General features: G+C 39.9%; 2 protein-coding genes across 3 annotated transcripts in view; one reads left to right on the forward strand and one right to left on the reverse strand.

Moving 5' to 3' along the window:
- Positions 1-12,734, reverse strand: part of FARS2 (phenylalanyl-tRNA synthetase 2, mitochondrial) — a 229,026-nt gene extending 216,292 nt beyond the window's left edge. Inside the window, exons 1-3 of one of the 2 annotated variants that reach the window (XM_083875631.1) lie at positions 11,262-11,343; positions 9,637-9,885; positions 5,755-5,832 (exon numbers count right to left, since the gene is read on the reverse strand). The gene's annotated coding sequence lies outside the window, so the exon portion shown is untranslated. Of the gene's footprint in view, positions 1-5,754; positions 5,833-9,636; positions 9,886-11,261; positions 11,344-12,686 lie in introns of those variants that run through there. The other variant, XM_083875630.1, reaches the window with a different exon arrangement.
- A 24-nt stretch (positions 12,735-12,758) lies between these two features.
- The window catches only part of LYRM4 (LYR motif containing 4), an 84,861-nt gene continuing 76,161 nt past the window's right edge, over positions 12,759-21,458 (forward strand). Inside the window, exon 1 of the mRNA XM_083875652.1 lies at positions 12,759-12,881. Within this exon, the coding sequence (XP_083731778.1) occupies positions 12,796-12,881 (86 nt within the window). The 5' untranslated portion in view covers positions 12,759-12,795. The remainder of the gene's footprint in view (positions 12,882-21,458) is intronic.

The following is a 21,458-nucleotide window of genomic DNA, read 5'->3' on the forward strand; positions in this document are numbered from 1 at the left end:
TAATTATTTGACAGTTGACTACACTGCATAAAATTAAGTAACCTTTTCCATGAAGGTGGATTAGAAGCTACTCCAGGTTTGGAAGGAAAACTGATTACTAATATTACTGTTACATCAATAGCTTTAAAAGATTTCAATGGTCTCTTTCATACATATACACATTCATTAAAAATTTATTTGTGTCCCACTGTTACCATACCTGAGCATGTAAAATGTCAGTCCAATGTATTGGAAATAGAGAACTAAATTTATAGGGCTTTCTAAGACTAACAGAAAGACAAATTAATGTCATCTAAAGAAAAAAAAAATCAGTGCTCTGATCAAATATCTATTTTTAGTTACATCTGAAATGCAATGTCACAACTGCCAAACAACTTCAGTAAACTGGACATAACATTTATGAAACCTATCTGAATAGCCTTTGCTTCAATTCTTATTAACAATGTTTTTTCACATTCTCTTTTTCATTAAATATTTGTATTAAAAATGATAATTTAATTTTAGCATCTCAAAACTCATCTCCCAGTGATGTCCAGGTGCTTCATAGCCATGGTTTCAGCAAATGTCCTTTCAAATCTGCCTAAAGGCTCTCATTTGTTTAAAACAGAGCTGGGCAGGAGTTGCTCTAAAATCTTTATTTGGGAATTCAATATATGCATCACTTTTAATAGCCACTGCATAATGTCTCAAATGCAATGAGTATCACACAGGAAATTAAATTTTAAAACGTAATCTTTCCTGTTCAAGAATCAACAGTCAGTTAAACCAAAACTGAAGTTGTCACCTTTCAACAGGAAGAATAGTGTCCATGCCTGAAACTTTACATTCCATCTATACAGGTACACAAACTTAAATGAAAATGGTGTTTTGACATAGCTTCAATAACATTCATGTATACAGCGCTGCCTAGTTGTCCACCTCACATCTTTCCTATTCTAAGAGTGATCTGAAGCATTCCTGTTGGAAAAAGTTTTTTTAATTCATCAGCTCCTTCTACATCATGTTGGAGAAACACACTAAAACCAATGGGAAGGGAATGGTGCTACTACAACTTGTACTCCCACACCTCAGGTCACATTCACTACCTACTTAGAAGCCCTGGACAACTCTGCTGTGCCGTTGGGTAATTCATGACCAGGGAGTCAGAGCTGCAGATTTTATTCCCATGCAACACAAAATCATCTCTCATGGAGCCCTAAACCCTGAATCAGAAAGTGAAATGATCTCCCAGTACACTTGCCCCTTCTCTCCCAACCACTGGGTGAGATGAAAGAGATGTAAAGAGAGAGATGTCAGAAAATGATGACTGAAATCCCTACCATCTTTCTTCTGTTTCGCTCTGACAGGGAAGTCTCCTGCAGAGCCACTTTTAGGCATCCAATTAAAAACAATGTTAGCAGGGCTTTTTTACTGGGTCCAGACATGTAAGAAATTATTCTTAAACTCAGCCCTCGCTTGAGTACAGGATAGTTACAGGATAACAGACTTATAGTTTAAGTTACAATGAGTAAAAACTGAGACCTGTAAGTTTACCCAGGTGCTAATATTGCTCTTGAGGGGAAAAGAGAGATACTTCCTTACACTTTAAAACACTGCATCAGCTCATTCTCCTTAGTAAGAACCACCTATCTTTGAAATGTTAAATGGGACCTACTAAGCAGTAAATTCTACTTGCTGCAACACTTTTTCTTAGATAATATGAAAACCTTTACTGGTTTTGTACAATTCCCTATCACTGAAGCTCTTTTCTGTTGAGTGAGCAAAATAGAAATCAACAACCAGATTTTATTCTCCCATTCATGTGCTAGTGACTTAGGCTGTTCTGTTCCCTTACTGTTACTGTGGTCCAGAAGCAGAAGACCCATTCATCTCTCAAGAACTACTAACCCAAAGCCTCAAGCTAGACTTGCAAATGTATACTATAATACATACTATGTTACAGCAAATAAAATTTGTTTAGAAACTCTATATCATCATTTACATTTGATCCCAAATCATGTGGGCTGTAAACATGAATAAAGCATGAAAAAAAGAAATAAAACAAAAGTATAGGGAAAAGCAGCTAACCTACACAGAGCGCAGTATTGACTTGCATGCTGTAGAAGGAAAAAAACCCAAAACAACTCACCACATCAGTTTCTAAATGACACAGTTCATTCCAACCCATTTAACCTACACAAAATCCTGGACTCTCATGAACAGCAAAATTTGAAAACAATACAGACAGCTCTGCCAGCAAGTCTCGCACAATCACAGTATCTGTCTCAATACAGTTGGTCTCACAGCAATACAAATTTCAGAATGTAAAACAAAAATGAAGTAAGACTGCACTGCTAAACATTTTCAGTTTGCTTTTCTTTATCCTGGTCTTTTTAGCAAACTTATACATATCTATACATATCTATTTTTTAACTACTTTGCTGTTATTTCCTTGATTCCAGCACTAAAATTTACCATAGGTGAATGGACAATGTACCTCTTCTAAATCCCACATGATTGTCAAGCCTCTGTACGGCCTCCTCAGTCTTCCAATACACTGCTAAGCTGCAAGATGAAAGACTTACTTTGCTCTTTTCAGGACAACTGTACCCAAGAAGACACTCAAGAACTAACTTCCTAGCCAACCTCCATCAGCCAGCTTAAAAATTTTACCTCACATATTCTACAGTTATGAATGTATATGGGCTACCAAAAGACAGAACATCTGATTTGCAAAAAATCTACCTATATTATGAAAGACTTTCTGTAACTACAGCTAAATAAATACATTAATTATGTTTAAAGCCTAAGGTAAAAACAGTAGTATTTTCCTTAAAAATACTTCAACTGCAACAACTGACAGTAAACTATAAATAATGCTGCTGATAAATTTCATGATAAATAAAAGCCTCCTCAATTTAAAGTTTTGCCTATTCAAATAAATACAAGCCAAATTTTAAAATGCATTTGCTCAATCCTGTTATAATTTCTTGCTACAACTGTGCTATGGGGTTTTTTTAAGTTTCCAGCCAGGATTAATTCATACATATTCAGACAGACCCACCTCTTAACACTGTATTTGATTACAACTGAACATGACTGCCTTTACAGCATTTCAGAGGTGCTGACATCTCCAATAACTTGCTAAAGAAGAACTACTTCCAAAATATTCTGTAGCAAGCAAAGCAAGGCAAGCATGACTTAAAACACGGATTTAAAGTTGTATCTACAGGCAGACTTGCTACCACCAGATAAAAAAAAGGTTTTAAAATATCATGCTAAAAAGAACAAGACTAGTATTGCTAACTTCTTTCTTTTTCATTAATGCTAGAAAATAGGAAACACTTGAATCCATGGCTCACAGCTCCCTAGGATAATGGGCTCCCAAGCAGCTTCATGTTTTAGCATCTGTAATGCTCCTGGGCAAGATCTCCTGTAAGGCTTGTTAATGTTGATATACCTACTCTAAACAAAGCCGAGCCCAAAGAACAAAAGAAAATCTTTGTTTGAAAGGCCTTGAGAAAGCCACATATTTTAATCATGTCAGAGAACCCTTCTGTGACACCAGACACTTGCAAGTCACACTTCCCTCCAGAACAAGCCTCAGTGAAAGAAAACACAGAACTCAGACTGCACATCTCAGACTACAGCACAGAAGTGTAAATATATATTTAAGACTATACACAGAAGTATTTCTCAATCCAGTCTTTAGATACCAAAGCAACATCCTCTCATCTTGCATTCTGAGTAAAGACACACACACTGACTAGGTGAAAGAAGATACCAAAGTCATGGGAGTAAAGAAAATAACAACATGAAAGAACCAAGTTTTTATTAATAATGAAGAATAAGATGTTATTATAGCTTAAGGTCACATATGACAAAACAGTCTTCAGTTACTGCCACATCTGTTACATACTGAGAGAATCAAAATTAAAACATAATAATTGTTTTGGTTTGCTTTCTTTAAAACCATCTGTAGAACTGCAATTTGCCACATGCTGAAAGACTGTGTTCCACACAGGCCCAGCAAGGTCTGCCACTCAGGGTCAGGACTGAGACCCCAGGGGACACTGGGGTCAAATGAACTCCTAATATCAGTTGACAAAATAGGATTTCACAGAATCTGCAATATTTCTTATATTTAGTTTCTTCAAAAAGGAATTCTTTAAATAACAACTCAGGAAGTCTGACAAAGTAACTAGAATTATACATGGTGTTCCCACGTACTTAGTTCAAGTCCATGCAGCAGAGTTTCTGTTTGTAGAATGAATACTATGTTAAGAATATAACCTACCACAACAGAACAGCGATAAAATGGCAGCATAAAAATAACTTACATTGCAAGTGGAAGTGGAGGGTGGAATAAGAACCACAATCTGTGCAGGGAGGAAGAGGGACAGAAGGGAAACAGAAAAAGTTAACCTCTATCAAGCAACATCTATCTGTTTAGAACAACATTCTTTCATAAAACTTGACAAAGTTAGTGTGCCAACATAAAAAGCAAGCAGCTATTTTAAGTTCAACAAACCTATATAGAGCCAATATTTAATTATCTCTTCAATATGTGATAATGTTACATGTACAATACCATATCTGTGCATTTTACAGTATTACCATCCCATGGGAAGAGCTGGTGTAATGCACTATGCAATTTTCACACTGTAAGTAATTGGTATAATAAAATCAAAATTAAAACAAATGTTGGGAAAAAAGCTATGTTCATAGTCAAAATAAGTACAAAAGCAATTTTAAAATTATGCAAATTCTCTCAAAAGTAAGAACACTCTCAGTGAAGGTCTTGAAAACTTTCTTAAGTCAAACCAATTTTGAAATCCTACATATGCACAAAAAAATAAAAGTACTGTTAAATCTATGTGAGGACCTGATAATTTGGTTTATGTGTTTTCTTGGTTTATGTGTTTTCTTGGTTTATGTGTTTTCCCCGTTTTAGATGCAGCACATCTACTTCACCATTTCATTTCAAAATCATTTCAAGAAAGAAGAAAAGTTAAACAATAATTATAATCACATGCATAAAAATTAATTAAAAGAAACAAAGCATGTGTAGTGGCAGATTAAAAAAACATGCAAACAAACAAAATAAAACAACAGCAACAACAAAAAAACCCACAACCCGACTCTGGTCAAAACCAATACTAGGCTACAAAACATACCTGAAAAAGTCAATCACAGAAATTGCTGAACAAGGAGATACTTAATTCAAGTCTCCAGACAGATCAACTTTCACTAACGTTCCCAGAACAGTATTTCAAAATATTTCTTCTCCCATTCCTCTTTCCCACCATTCAGCAGAATGTAAACCCATCCCTATAGAAAAGCTGGCAGCTCCACTTCATAGATTTACATTCCCATCTAAATCAACACTCATTCCCAGCTGGAGGGAAGACACAAACCTTATTGGGAGCCACTGACACACCGTGCCTTTCGCTGATGCCATCATGGGGTCATGTAGGTCAGAGACTAGAAGGTTAATGGTGGGATTTGTAAAGTCCTAACTATTCCACAGTCCTAACTATTGATCCTCTCCATAGCTCCCCGAGTTAATTCTCCATTCATGAGAGCATTGCGTCCTATCCTATCCCATCCTGCATCAATTATAACTGGTGTGTAAAATGAGAACCTAATTCTGCCACCTCTTCTCGCACCAAACAACAGCCTAGGTAGTGAGGCAGATTTCAAAGGGATTATATTCAAGGCTGGCAGTGCTGGTGTCAAAGATTCAGAAAGCTAAATTTATTTTTAATTATTTACCTGCAAGCAAAGATAATCTTTCTTCAGCTCTGCTTCTTTCGCCTGTTAGCTCTAGTCAGTGCTTTGTTCCTTTTCAGGCTGAAGGAAAAATTTTGACAGAGTCACCCCAGATATAAAAAACAGAAGCAGAAATAAAATAAAAGGAGTTCTATCTATAACTGTGAAGGCACATATTGACAATTCCGCTGATCTTACAAATGTATCAGAAACATGATATATACAGGAACATGTCCCTAATGCACTATCACTCATTATCAGAGCTCTGAAGACATAAAACCAATAGCAACACAAGAGAAAGATCAAAAATGTCAAGGATCATGCAAAAGTAAGTATCTTAAACTCTACCATTACTGCAATCCATAATATGGCTATACTGTTTTCCTCATTTCAGTTAAAGTATTGCTCCATAGCATTCTTTCATCTCCAGAAACAATTTGCTTCAGCTTCCTATTCAAACTGTTGATTCTTTTTCCCGGATCAAAAGTCCAAGCTACTAGAAGTCACACACTGTTGCAGCAGCCCTCTTGTTAAAGGGTAGAAATGAGACAAAACACAGACTTCTTGTTTACCACAGCATGAAAAGGATTCTGGTTTATTCCTCTTTACAGCTCAGCCATCCTGACTCCAGCTGAAGCAAGCTCCTGGTCTAGGTTTCCCTTGCAGCCTTTGACTGCAGGTTATTTCCTGCTAAACTATGACTGCAGGTATTGGTTTGCAGACTCTGACTGCAGGCTTTACCTGGCTAGACTGTGGCTGCAGGTTCCAACAACAGGCTCTAACTGCAGACCCAGACTGACCTCACAGCAGTGATTCTCTCGCCCCAGAATCCTTCTTCTTCATGATTTCCCCTCACCAGCTAACCCACTCCCTTGTATCACACTTATCCTTATTGGATATAGACTCATCAGGGGCAAAGCTGAACTGGGTAATTAACCCAGCTGTTACTTATCAGGTGCCAGGTCACTTGTATTCCCTTCTCCTACAATACATGGATGCACAGCATCATATAAAACGAAAATGTGCTACAAGTGGAAAATCATATTCCCCCTCCCCTTATCCCACAGTCGGAAAACTAAACAGATAGCCTACTTACAATCCACTCAATCTTTGATGATTTACCCATCCACTGTAAACTACAATCTTGCTTAACTTTTTTTTTCACTAAAAAAATTTTAAATATTAGTTCCTTCTCTGTGTCCCATTATCAGAGGTCACATCTTTCCAACACATCATAGAAGACCTTTCAACTTTTACTTCATCTTGGATAACATGTTTTCTTACATCAGATCCAAACTACCTTACAGAAATATGATACTTCTACATCTACTGATACTTTGATCTAGAAATTTGTTTCCAACAAATAATCACATGAGAAGGATTTATAAGAAAATGGCTACTTGAAGTGGATGTTCAGGGAAGGACTTTAAGCAGTAGTCCTTGAGTGGAGCTAGCCCCTAGTGTCATCTGACAAGAAAGGCAGCGACCACAATCCAGGGAGCAGAAGAAATGAGATGTACACAAGCAGCAGGATGTCTTTGAATTCACATACTTGAGACATGTGATTGATTAAGCAGAAAAAAACCCCAAAGCACAGTGTTAGCTGTGCACCAATCCCCAAGGCTGAAACATGGAGAATCAGAGATGAGGGGCATTACTTTAACCACCACAGGATGACCATGTGCATGCCTGAATATATATTTACATGTTCTTTTGCACACTCACATACACATTCATATACAACAAAAAAATAAGCTCAAGAGAGGAAAGAACTTTGCTCTAACAAAACATCTCAGGTGCAATCATGACCTTTAACTCAAAACATTGGCAGTACCATTTGCAACCAACCCTCCAAACTGGAAATCACAAGTCAGCAAAAAAAAATATAGGAGCGGCTACAAAGAGAATCTCAGTTGCTCTTAAACAAAGTATCAGTCGTTGTTTTACAGCCAAATTTGCTTCTTAAGTTAAAATTTTCAATACCCTCTGAAAGAGGGCAGAAAAAATAATATAGCCTTTCTGGCTGACAGCTACTGAGAAATACAATGATAATGTAAATCACAGCGGAGGGAGAAGGATTACACAGAGTGACTCTAAAAGAGGCATAAATGAAAAAGTAGGATGAACTCAAGGAAGAGGGTGGTATAGGATGAGCATCAGAAAATATTTATTAACAGCACTACAATATAAAATAGAATATATTTTCACATAGAAAGGGAAGTTTTTCAAGGCTAAATTTGATAAAACACTGGAAAGCACAGCAAAGAAAGCATTTTGGAATTGATGGGGCCATGGATGAAAACACTTAATTCATTAATCCTTTATGCTTCTCATTACTAGATTTCTGAGCAAGACTTCATATAACAAAAAACCACAGAGCAAAAATATGTTAATTTTTTGTTGGATTCCTGTCTTCATCAGCATTAAGGTTAGAAGTGTTTAGAAGTGCCATTTGTGTTTGATGCAACTATTACATGCATTACTGGTAATTTTAATCCCCTATTAGTTATTCTTTTGCCTATAACACAAAATTATCCTTTAAATCCTGGACTTTTACAGTATTTTTATTTCAAGCATTTCAAAGGACTTTATCAACATATGTCCCCTAAGAACATCTTTCAAAATCAATACGGTGTATAACACTGCCATTTGCTGATCCAGAAGTTATCCTGTGACAGCTGAACTGTCCAGCTCCATTAGCTGTCAGGTAACACAATGCCCATGAAGTCCTCTGGAGGGCTTAAGACACAGGAAATTAAAAAGTTAAAACTGTTGCTGAGAAGGAAAACAAAATTCAGTATTTCTTTTAGTCTGATGCCTGCAGCATAAGAGATAATGAACCAGGAAAGGTTAAGGAGCAGCGGTAAAAAAGGTATTCCCTTAAAACACCAAGTATTACAACAGGAAATGCACTACTGTTTGGGTTTTGGTGTTCCTGTTATTACTGTTCTTACAATCTTACTTTAAATAAAACACAACATTCTGCAATTCAGTTTGGAAAGAGATGGGGTAACTCACAAAGAACTGACCAAGAGAAGACTTTTGTCACAATTTTTTTCTTCCCTCTGAACTTCCATGTAGATTTTTTTAAATGCACAAAGAATTCAGGAGTATAGTTGAATTTGAAATATAGAAGTTTCTCCTCCTAAATAAATATGTTCTTTTCTACAGGGCAACCAATTGAATATAATTTCTTAAATAACAGAGTCAGTCAAGGCCTTCTGTTGATATAGTGGCAATCTTAATTCACCATACAGAACAGTTAAATTATAGATTGTTACATTTGTCACTGAAATCCCAAAATTCTTGTGATTTATAATACTTCTTTTAAAGGTCCTACCCTACACTGTGTAGGATCTCACTGTGCACAACCCTATCAACCAAGAGCTAAAACAAGGAAAGAAAATAGACATCACACCACTGCAGCATGGAAAAATTAGCATGTTTTCACAAACTGAAAAGTAATTATTAAAAGAGATTATAGTATCACAAAAATCAATTATCAATCTGACTCCTAAAGAAAAATAATGAAAACCAACAGCAGCATACCAGGAAAGCACATGCTCTCTGAAAGTGTTCAGTGCTGTGTCATAAAGCTGAAATAGTGCACCACAAGGAACACTTCAGCAACAGATGACAAGACATCAAATATGTCCCAGAGAATAGAAAAGCTCTTTCTTTCCACTCCAGTCCACAGCCCCTGCAAGTACTTCATCCAAATTCCTTCCCCTCCCTCCCCTCTTTTAGCAACACTTAAATATCCCAGGTACTGATGCTATTATATCCTCTCAAAGTGCTTATTTATGCTGAGAGATACAGCCACATGCACCCTCCTTCCCAGGCCAAAGGCTGAAAGCAAAGACTTCTGTACAAATGAACACCCGCCAACCCTAAATTCAGGTGTAGTTTTCCCTTCAGGAATGAGGAGGCAGTTAATGAAGTGGTTATTGCTGCTTCCCCATACACAGGTGTCACAGGACACACAGTGGCCATTTGGGCTGTGTCTGTACTTTGAATTCCCAACAGGCTTGCACTGGTGCACATAAACAAAGGCCAGCAGAAACACACGTATCCCAGTCAGAGCAATGTCCATTTCTTACAGAATGACACGACTTCTGGGACCATAACCCATTGCTTCCAAGAAAAAACAATAACAAATGCATAAGAAAATTATTAATTTTTCCAGTTAACAGTGCCAACCCAGCATAAAGGTGACTAGTTTCTGCTAAAAATTGATCTTCCCTCCTTGAGTGTATTAAAGGTGAAGCTAGAAAAGAGAAATAAGAAGAAAGACTTTTCTCCTTTGATAGATTTACTTTGCATTTGTTCATGCATTGCATGTGCCTACTGCTTATTCTAAACATAGGAGGTTTCTAGGCTTTTTCAAGAAAAAAATATGCTTAGCTAAAAAAAAAAATAAAAAAATAAAAAACAGAACTCACAAAAACTGTCAGGGTTTCAGGAACAGGATTAGCATCTGAGGCTATCTAAAAATAATTTATAATTACTTTCAAATATTAAATTAATGCTATCCTTGTAAACAAAATTTGCTTAATGCCTTCATCCCAATTACTCCCTCATCTTTTAGAGCTGAGGATTGTACCACAAAAACTTTATTTCCAACAATACCTGAGGGCTGTTGTAAAATTAGATGGAACAACTGCCAGAAATCCACTGAATGATATAACATAACTTTGCTAAACTCTCAAACCTCAGTTTGGCTCTGCAGGTGAGAGAACCGTATCTTTTTAAGCTGTCTGAAGCCCACCCTCATAACAAAGAGCAGGGTGGCCACTGCTGGTTTCAGCAGAGAAGATGATAAGTCAGTAGACAAAAAGCCAGAGTTCTGCTATAAAGTGCATTAAGCAGCCCAGCCACCAACAGCTGCAAAGATGGGGAGCACCAGCACCCCAGATGGGCTCTGCTTTTGGCATGGCAATCAACAACATGGTTTGGGCTACAAGAATTTGGTTGGTCCCACTGGCAAATGAAGGGCATGCTTGCTTTGTATTTCTCCATGTGGGTGTCCTGAATGTCAAGACCTGACCCAAAGCACACTGGTTTGTAACTTACAAGGGAAGGCCTCAGAAGCATGATGCTTATCCCAGTACTGCAGCTGCACACGTTTTTCCACATTTTCTGTAACATTTCTAGCTTGGGCTTTGATAAAGAGAATATCCAAGAAATTTTCCACATACAGAAAATCTCCATTTCCTGAAGCCTAAAAAGGCTGCTAAAACACAGGTAAATTTGAAATAAATTCATGCATCTAAACTAATTACATCCAAAAGCACAGAACTATTTTAGTTCTTTGCAACAAACTGTAAATTCCATCAGATGTACAAGTGACGATAATACTCAAATGTATATGCAATAAAACATGAGTTAAATCAGAAGCAGCAGTTGAAGCACTTTTGCCAGAGACATATAGAATATCTACATGGTAGTCGTTTTAAAAAATACTATATAAATAACAAACTGTAAAGGAAGTAGTAACCCTGTCATGATACCTGAAAAGAGGTTCTAGTGAAGTGAGGACTGATTTCTTCCGCCATGCCTGCAGTGAAAGGACCAGAGGAAATGGCCTTAAACTGAGACAGGGGAGATTCAGATTAAATATTAGGGGAAATAAATACATTGTTAGGGTGGTCAAGCACTGGAATAGGTCACCCAGGGAGATGGTGCAGTTACCATCCCTGGAGGTGTGCAACACACTCCTGGACATGCCGCTGGGTGAGGTGGTTTAGGGGTTACAGCAGCAGTGCTGGGTGGACAGTTGGACTGGAGACTCCAAGGTTTCTTCCAACCTTGATGATTCTGTGACTCCAAATAAACTGTATTGCTGATAAAATTCAAAAATCATTATTAAATACAGCTATGGCATAGTACCTGTAAGTTACAAAGTTTATTCTGCAGTGGTAAAACTTTCAGCAAAGGAGGATGCTTGATGTGTGGTTTAAATAACAGAATTCATTTTAAAAACAAATTGAGAGAGGAAGAACTCAAACATCACAATAACACAATGGCCCTGGTAGACTAGCACAGATGTACAATGACTGCAGATATCTATAGTGATTTCAGAGAATCACAGAATGTTAGGGCTGGAAGGGACCTCTGAAGATCACCCAGTACAACCCCCCTGATGAGGCAGGGTCACCTTGAGCAGGTGACAGAGGAATGCATCCACGTGGGTTTTCAATGTCTCCAGAGACTGAGACTCCACAAGCTCCCTGCACAGCGTGTTCCACCCTTCTGCTATGCTTTAATGTAAAGCTGTTCCTCACACTGAGGTGAAACTTTTAGGCTCCAATTTATAGCCACTGCTCCTCATCCTTTTCGCACTGAAGAACCCAGCATCACCCTCTTGTAATCCACCTCTGATATAGGCATTAATGAGATCTCTCAGTCTGTTCTCCAGACTAAACAGGCCCAGCACCAGCAGTCTCTCCTCACGATGCTCCACACTCCGAATTATCTCCGTGGCCTCTGCCGGATCCTCTCCAGTACATGACCTCTGACTGCAATGCCCACAGCGATTCCGAAGCACAGATCACTTGTTGCTCCTTTCCAGGCCCGACATCCCTCTCCCCGCCCAGCACCACTCCCCGCAGCACGGGGAGCACGGGGGGCACACGGCGCTGGGCCCTGGCCCAGAGGAGCATCTCAGCGCCGCTTTCGCTTTCGCTCGGGCCTTCCCTGCCCGCCCTCCCCTTGGCAGCGCCAGCCGAGCCCGACAGGCGCTCCCGGGGCACTCGCGCCTTGCGATTCCCGCCAGAGCAGCCGGGCAGGCCCGACCCGGCGGCACCGGGAACGGAGTCACGAGTCTCCCGAGCCCCCGAGCCCGCGGGGCTGCCCCGGCCGGGGACCCGCTTTTCCCCGCCCGCCCGCGCCGTGCGCTGGGCCCGGGCCGGGCCGCCGCTCGCTCACTCACTCACCGCCGGCCCTGCGGCCCCGCTCCCGCGGCTGCGCCCGGCCCCGGCGCGGGCGGCGGGAGGGCGGGGAAAAGGGGCCTCGCCGCGGGAGGAGCCGCTCGGTGTCGGCAACATGGCAGCGTCCAGCCGTGCCCAGGTGCTGCGGCTGTACCGCGCCCTGCTGCGGGAGAGCCAGCGCTTCAGCGCCTACAACTACAGGTGCGGGGACGGGCGGCGGGCGCGGGGCTCCTGGCGCTGCCCGGGGCAGGGACACGGGAGAGCTGCGGCCTCGGGAGGAGCCCAGCCCTGCCCCGAAGCGACAGCGGGACCCCACCGGGCCTGGGCAGCCTCTGGGCCCTCTGCCAGGCCCCGGGCTGCCGCAAAAGCAGCAGGGTATGGGCTGTTAGGAAGAAGGGACAGGACAGAGATTGCCCCAGTCTGAAGTCTGAAGTGCTTGTGCTGGGTCTGGGCTCCTCAGTACAAGGAGAACAAGGAGCTGCTGGAGAGATTCTGGAGTGGCTGGAGTGCCACCAGGATGAGGAAGGGTCTGGAGCATCTCTCTTCTGAGGAGAGACTGCGGGAGTTGGGTCTATTTAGTCTGGAGGGGACTCATTAGAGGGGAGCTCATTAATGCCTGTAAATATCTCAGGGGTGGGTGTCAACAGAGGATTCTTTTCAGTGGTGCCCCAGGATGAGGAGCAAAGGCCATAAGCTAGAACATACGAAGTTTCACTTCAACATGACAAAGAATTTCTTTACAATGAGGGTGGCAGAGCACTGGAGCAGGCTGCCCATGGAGGTCGTGGGGTCTCCCTGTATGGAGACATTGAAATCCCACGTGGATGTGTTCCTGTGTCACCTGCTCTGGGTGACCCTGCCTTGTCTGAGGGTTGGGCTAGAAGATCTGCAGAGATCCATTCCAACCCTAATGATTTTGTAATTTTGTGAAGCTGGTATAGCTCCTGTCTGGTCTGTGTGCTGCCCGTTTCCTGGCAGAGGAGAGCTGGGGTCAGTCTGCAGCCAAAGCTGGCACCATGTGCTGTGTCCAGGCTCAAGGTGCAGTGAGGGATCAGGGTTTGCTCTTCCCACCACGCAGGATACCAGACTGTCTGCCTGCCTGCCTTCCCTGGCTGTCAGTGAAAGGCACACACTGTTCTTTGGGCAAAAGTTAGGTGTAGGTCTGGTCTCCTTTAGCTGTCTGCTGTGTTCACAGGGGGTGCTGCTCACCCACACTGTCAAAATTGCTTTGCCGAATGGTAGTTCATTCACTTACCACTCAGTTGGACAGGGGAAGAGACATGTGAGCTACCTGTGCTGTGAATCATCTCTTGGGCAAACAGTGGGAACAAAAGCCTTTAAACTTGCATAACTGTGGTGAGCTCTGTGCTCTGCAAGGCACAAGTATTCCACAAACCTCAGGTGCGAGGGAGTGCCCTGAGAAGAAGGACTGTGGGGCTGAAAATGAGCTGCCACTAATAAACCTTTATTGATGACTCCATGCAGCAGTGTGTGTTTGCATCACGTTCTGTTGCTATCAAGGCTTTCTCCTGCTCTTTGCTGCCCTGAGTGTCCCTGGTTACCCTCGTTCTGGCTAACAAAGACAGGATTGTACATTATGGAGGTGGCTTGAGATGTGCAGTGGGTGAACAGCTGAATGAAGCTCATGTCTGGAACACGGTATGTTTTCAGCAGTCAGTGGGTTTGTACTTTGGGGTGATCAGTGAGGAAGTGAAGTCCACAGCAAATCTTAAAGGATAGAAATTATTTTGTGTGTTTACCATGCAGATCTGTTTTTTTGACACCATATCACAGTGCAAGTTCCACCTTTCCTTAAAGGAGAGATCTCTGTTTTTGATGGGCCTGTCCTTAGATTCTATAAAATCAGAAACCATCTAAAACCTTGTGGTGTATACACATTTGTGAGCACGAAAAGCCATAGCAGTTTCCAGCAAGAAATAATCAGCAGCTGTTTAGAGGTCTGCTGTGACCACAGCAACAGTTCTGCCTCGATGTTTACACTGCACCCATAGATAAAAAGGACACCCCATTGGCTTCTTGCATGCCAAGATAAGCAGCCCTGCCGTGCCCTCAGGGCTGCTGTAATGTGATACGGCTGTATGTGGTAGTTAACCCAAGGACTTTGTGTAAAGAACCAACTTGCAGCAAAGCAGAAGGTATTACAGATTAATATTATTGATTCGTGACTTCAGAGAGAGTATCAGAATACTTTATAACTGCAAATTGCATACTTGTAAGAGTATGTCTTGAGTATGATCAGCTAGTTATTGTCTCTATTTGCTTACTGTGCATTCTCCCAATTTGGCTACTCTGGTTTAATTTAACAGGCAGCTAAATACCACACAAGTATTTGCTTGCTCCCCCTCCCCAATGGCATTGGGCAGAAAAAATGTAAAATTTTTGGGTTGAGATGAAGACTTTTTAATAGAACAGAAAAGGAACGGATGATAATAATAATAACTAGAATGTACAAGACAAGTGATGCACAGTACAGTTGCTGCCAACGATGCCCAGCCAGGTCCTGAGCAGCAGCCCCCAGCTGGCTTTCTCCCTGGTGTATATACTGAGCATGACACCACATGCTATGGAATATTCCTTTGGCCAGTTTGGATCGTCCTGGCTGTAAGTACTTCCTGCCAGTTTCCTGTGCCTCTCAGCCTACTTGCAGGTGGATTGATGTGAGAAGCTGTAAACTTCCTGACTTGGTGTAAACCCTGCTTGCCAAGAGCTAAGAGGTCAGCATGTTACCAACATCACTCTCATCCTAAATCCAAAACACAGCACTGTACCCGCTACTAGGAGAAAAATTAACTTTTTTATTTGACTTTCCAGACAAAACCAGGACTTGTGTACATATAGATTGTGATGGAAAATTCAACTTTTTTGTTTTACGTCTCTCTGAGTAAATATATTCTGTGTGCCGTCTCGTAGCCCCAGATTTTCTTCTGCCACCCAATAGAACTTGTGTGGTAACTGTGAAGAGTATCATTCATGTCTTGAAGTAACTGAGGTCACCACCAGCAGCCTTCAGAATAACAGGAGCATCTCCAGTGTCCTGAAGTAAATGTCACAGAGTGTTTGGACACCCAGAAGTGTAGGCCAGGTTTTAACAGCAGGGAGAGAGAATTCAGTAGACTGTAAGTAATTTTGTGTCTGCCCTTCTGCCCTATTACCCAAGCAGACAGTCTGAGCATGGGAGAATGATTTGTACTGGAGGAAAATCAATATGCAGAGAGGCACGATGTTAGGTTTTGAGTCAAAAAGGTGGTTTCTAACAAGTGTACTATTTTCTTCTGCTTGGTTGACAAAAAGTAGAACCTCTGATGGTTTATAATATGTTGGATTATAGTCTCAACTAAATGGATTTAAGGGATATTTCTAAATATCATTAGTGATTTAAATAATGGCATGTTGTTAGTGGTTTGAATACAGAAAACAAAAGAATTAATAAACTTGTGAAAGCCATTAAAATACATCTGGTTGCAAATGAAGATAATCAAAACTTAAAATTTTCTTGTTTAATGTGACCGAAGCTCAGTGGTCTTAACATATGGGAATCTAGTGGAAGGGAGGTCTCTCCAGGATGGGAGCAGGTCTTCCCTGAGAGACTTTGTCATCTCCATTTTTGAAAGTTTTCATAATATGTTTAGCCAAAGAGGACCATGGCTGACCTCACCTTGTTGCATGCAGGCCTGTTTCAAGTGTGACATTGACCTGGAAGAGCTGCAGAGAGTCCAGCTAACCAACTTACTCTGATTTTCAGATCCCCAGCCTTCCTGGCCCTATAAGGATACTAACAATGGGTAATAAGTTCCAAGTAACGTCATATGACATGCTTCCAGCTCATCTGCTTTCTATTTCTTTAATTTCTTGTAGTTTGAGCAATGTCAGAAGCTTTGAGCCTCCCTGGTGGGTTTTTTTCTGCAAATAATTTTATCATTTTTTAAGATCTATCTTGATTTATTGCAAATTTATTTCAGTTATCCATTATGTTCTCCTTTAACTGGTGGAAGTTTTATTTTTATTTATAGATACATTTTTTTCTTGTCTCTCTAAATTGCATTTTAATGGAATTTAATCTTTCTTTTAGAATGTGCAATATTATTTGACTAATAAAGCTACTCAGAATATAGAAGAATCAGGGAAGAAAATTTGTCAAAACAGGTTTTGCATTGGAAACAAGTAAATTGAATGCATGCAGTTTTATCTGAGATACGTCCTTCGAGATTTTAAAACTAGTAAATCTGATTTTTGCAAGTGACTGCTAACCTAGGAACAAAACTGAACAAAATAATTTGCACTGATTTTTTTCAATGCCAGTTGCTTTTCCTACTTTGACTAACACAGTTGTTGATCTGATTTTAGGGAGTCATGGAACATAGAACCATAAAACACTCTCAAGATTGCTGCCCCTTTTTCTTGTAGGGACTTCAATTTACCAGATGTCTGCTGAGAATATAATACCATAGAGAGGAAGGAGTCTAGGAGGTTCCTGGAATGTGTGGGAGATAAATTCTTAATGCAGCTGGTGAGGGAACTAAATAGGGAAGGCGCCCCACTGGACCTGTTGTTTGCCAAGACAAAGGGACTGTTGTGTGATGAAAGATTGGAGGATGCCTTGGGCACAGAGATCCTGAAATGGCAGAGTTATCAATTCTCACAGCAGTAAGGAGGGGGATCAGCAGAGCTGCCACCTTGGACTTCCAGAGGGCAGATTTGAGCCTATTTAGGAGACCTCTTGGGAGACAGTCCTGGAGGACAGTGGTGTCCAGGAAGGCTAGACATTCTTCAAGACAGAAATCTTCAAGGCACAGGAGCAGGCTGTCCCCATGTGCTGGAAGATGAGCCAGCAGGGAAGAAAACCTGCCTGGGTGAACAGAGAGCTTTGGAGGGAACTCAGGAGGCAAAAAAAAAAAAAGAGTTTACAGAGTTTTTGATCTGTAGAGGAAAGGGCAGACTATGCCAGAGAATATGGATATCATGAGGTCATGCAGAGAGAAAATTACAAGAGCCAAACCCCAGCTGGAACTTTATCTGGCTACTGCCATAAAAGTAAATAAAAAGTGTTTCTATAGATATATCAGCAACAAAAGAAAGGCTAAGGAGAATCTCGGTGCTTTGTTGTTTGCAGAAGTAAACATAGTGACAGAGGACAAGGGAAAGGCCAAGGTACTTACTGCCTCCTTTGCCTCATCTTAATAGTGAGACTTCTCTGGGTGCCCAGTTCCAGAATAGGAAGTTCTCTGTACCCAGTTCCTTTCATGAGAGCACCTGGATTTTTGTACAAGTATAGGTTAAGTTGACTCGTACTTGCATGATGATCTATTCTTCAAAGGGACTGAGGACTTCAAATAAATCTGTTAAAATTCCGCTAACAACTCTTTCAAGGACATAACTCACACTAAGTAAAATTTTTTTTAAACTATTCTTTTATAGAAATTAGTTTCTTTCTTTTACTCACACCATACCTTATTTGGTCTCTTTAATGGAAAAATCTTACTTTGCTTTTAGTCTCTGGTCTATAGAATCCTGTCAGTTTTTTCTTTTTTCACTTTCATCTCTTAGGTATTCTAACAGCCATGTTAAAATTTTACATGTGACAGTTACCCAAGCTGAATAAGCCTTTTTCTCACTGGATATCCTAATGAGGTTTGTGATTGACGAGGTCTGCCAGCAGATTGTTTATGTTTCCGTGTGTTAGGGAGAAAAAAAAGTCTAAATTGTGATTAAACAAAAAAAAGTTCAAGACAATAATGAGAAAAGAGAGGCATGATTTTCTGACCAAAATGGTAGTTTGTAGCTGAGATAAGAAATACAGGAAAAAAAATAACATTGTCAGTTGTGTCAAGCAGAGATGTCTTACTTCTTTGTAGGTGTGCAGTGATGGAATTGCAGTTCACAGTATCTGTTTTTCCTCAGTTGTATAAAGAAGGCAGATAACTTAGTTTTTCTTCTCTGTTTGTAATTGCTGTGTGTATTCTGAGTGATAATGAACTTTACGATTTTTTGAGTTAATTTCCCATTTACTAGTATAAAGTGTAAAAAAGTCAGGGCTGCAAGCAGCTGTGATATTCCAGAGTCCAGGGTGATTTCCGTCATACGCTGGTGCAGACACTTTTTTTGGCCTGGAGCTGCATGACCCAAAGTCACAGGCAAACAGGCACTGCACCTTTTCAGATCATTTTGTGGAGCAGTCACACAGATTTGTGGTTGGCCTTACTAATATCTCATTTTGGGGGGAGTTAAATTTTGGCCATTATTTCAGTGACCACATACCATTTTGCTATTATATTATTTTAAGCTCTTTTATATGTCTGTTGCCTTATTCTGTCAGAATCATGTGTGCTTGAATAGAGATGTCAGTATTTTAAGAGCATTTTAAGATTATAAGAATATTTTAATGGAAATATATGCAGTTTTTGGGAAGATCTAGAGGTATAAGAACATGGGTTTGAATTGGGGTCTGGCATATTGAAGGATTTCCAGTTGACTTCAGTATTGTATAAAATATTTTGGGAAAACAACCAAAGCACTCTATTTCAAAAGTGTCAAAACATAGCCATTAGTTACCCTCCGAACATATTTCTCTGAAATTTGAAAATGAATGGAAACAGTTTTATCAAGTACTTTGATTTCTTAATAGTAACATTACCCAGCTGAAAATCATTGCATCAAAATTCTATTGATGATGTTCTTTAGAAGTTGTTGTCTTTGTTTTGAAGGTTCAAGAGTGATGGTCATTTTCCAAATACATTCACTTTACCCTTGTAAACTTACACTCTTCCTAAACAATTAATGATACCTGTTCATCAGGTCTGATGTAATTTTCTTAGTTTCTTTTTTTTTTTTTTTTTTTTAATGCAGAGGACAATTTTGAATAATAGTAACTTGGAGGGAGAGTTTGAAGCACATACAGAGCATACAGCCTTCTGGAAAACTTGAAATTTAATATTTGGAAGACAAATGGAATGAGGGCTTCCTCAAAAGACTGATCTGTTGTTTTAGTTATTTTATTTTAGTAAAGGCATCCAAAATGAATAAATCTGCTGTGGCTGTTTGTTATTCTTTGTATAGCACAGAAGAACAGGGACATATTTCTTTTTACATAAGATTTAATTACCAATAGTGTTTGTTTGAGAAATAATGAGAGTAATAGAAAAAATACTGCCTCTGGCAATGGCTTATACCCATACACATATGCTTATGATTTCTGGTAAATGAAAAGCTCTTTGTAATGTAGCTGTTGTACTAAAATGCTGTCCCAGCTAACCTCCTCCTTCCCTTACTCTTGGACGTGGCTTTAACACTCAGTTCCTCCATCTTCATCTCTATGCTGCCCATGATGAAAAGATGCTGACCTCCTAACATCCAGATGATTTAAGATACAGTAGACACAGGCTATTATAGTTTCAAGTGTTGTTTAGAAGATCAGCATTCTGGATTAAAAAAAGATCAAAGTAATTTAATAAGGAAAAAAGAAAACTGCAGTCAACGAGGCAATGTTTAGAATCGCTTGCTGCAGTAATGGATGGCAAGGATGCTCTCTGAATCCAGTAAAGCTCTTCCCATGTGTTTTTGGGTTCACTGACCAACAAAGTACAGCCCTAAATTACACATAGTTCTCTGCCTTTCAAAAAAAAAAAAAAAAAAGTGGGGATCAGAGGAGACTTTCTTGGTTGTTTCCTTGTGTTTGTGAATACTTGAGCCAGCTGTTCCAAGACTGTTTTGCACAGAACTCAGTACAACAGTGTCCTTAGTGAGAAATATTCTTGGGGATTCTTCTTGATACAGTTTTTTCTCAAGAATGAGGGTACCACAAATCATCCAGATAGTATTCTGGCTAGAGTGGTATTATGGACTATGGTCTTTTTCCTGTACAAATTTTTCTATGTTCTATTCTAGTCCAGTCTGTTCTATTCCTTTTTCCTCTTCTCCGTATAAAATTCTGACACTCTTCTCAGGATACAATGCAACTGAATATTTAATATGATAAAAGAATTCAGTTGAATTCAGATGCTTTCTTCCTGAACAGAATGTGTCTGAAATAAAATCCTGAAGACATTTTTCAGGAAAATTTGAAGGTCCTGTGCTGAGAATGGTATTCAGAGACTCCAGTACTTAGGATTACACTTTCTTCAGCATCATGTTTGTTATAAAGTCTTGGGAAAAGCTGCTGCTTAGATACGTGTTTGGGTTTTTTAAACCTTTAAAATAATTAGCAATTGGTTAAATCTCATTATAGTTTCTAAATAAGCCTATGCACAAAGTAAATATTATGTGTGTGTATGCATGTGTGAATGTATTGGTATCAAGAAGTCTAGAATTCACTTCTGCTCAATCCTAGTAACCCTTTTGCAAAATCCCTGTTTAATGCAAGTTGTGAATCCACTGTGGACACTAGAGAGTGCATGATAGGTGTGTTAGTCTTATTAGAAAATAATGTCCATCAACAGGTCTTGACAGTCCTTCTGAGTCTGCTTGTCTGGCATATCCTGGTCTAGAACCAGTAAAGACCTGTTTCTATATCATTAGCTTGCTTAAAAGTAGTATTTTCTTATTTTTACTGCCAGAGAAAATGTGTGTCTAAAAAAAAAGAGTTAAAATATTTCCCTGAGATTATAATTCATTCTAGTATATTGTTAGTAATCATTAATCCTTTATGGTATTGAAGCTTTTATAATTAAACTTCTGTGACTTTAGGTGCCTATGAAAACAATTCATTATATCCTGAGAGTTCAGTCTTTACAGAGTTGTCTCCATCTCCATCTTGGATGAGGG

Source organism: Zosterops lateralis (genome assembly GCF_965231275.1).
Source record: "Zosterops lateralis genome assembly, chromosome: 1".
Taxonomy (NCBI): domain Eukaryota; kingdom Metazoa; phylum Chordata; class Aves; order Passeriformes; family Zosteropidae; genus Zosterops; species Zosterops lateralis.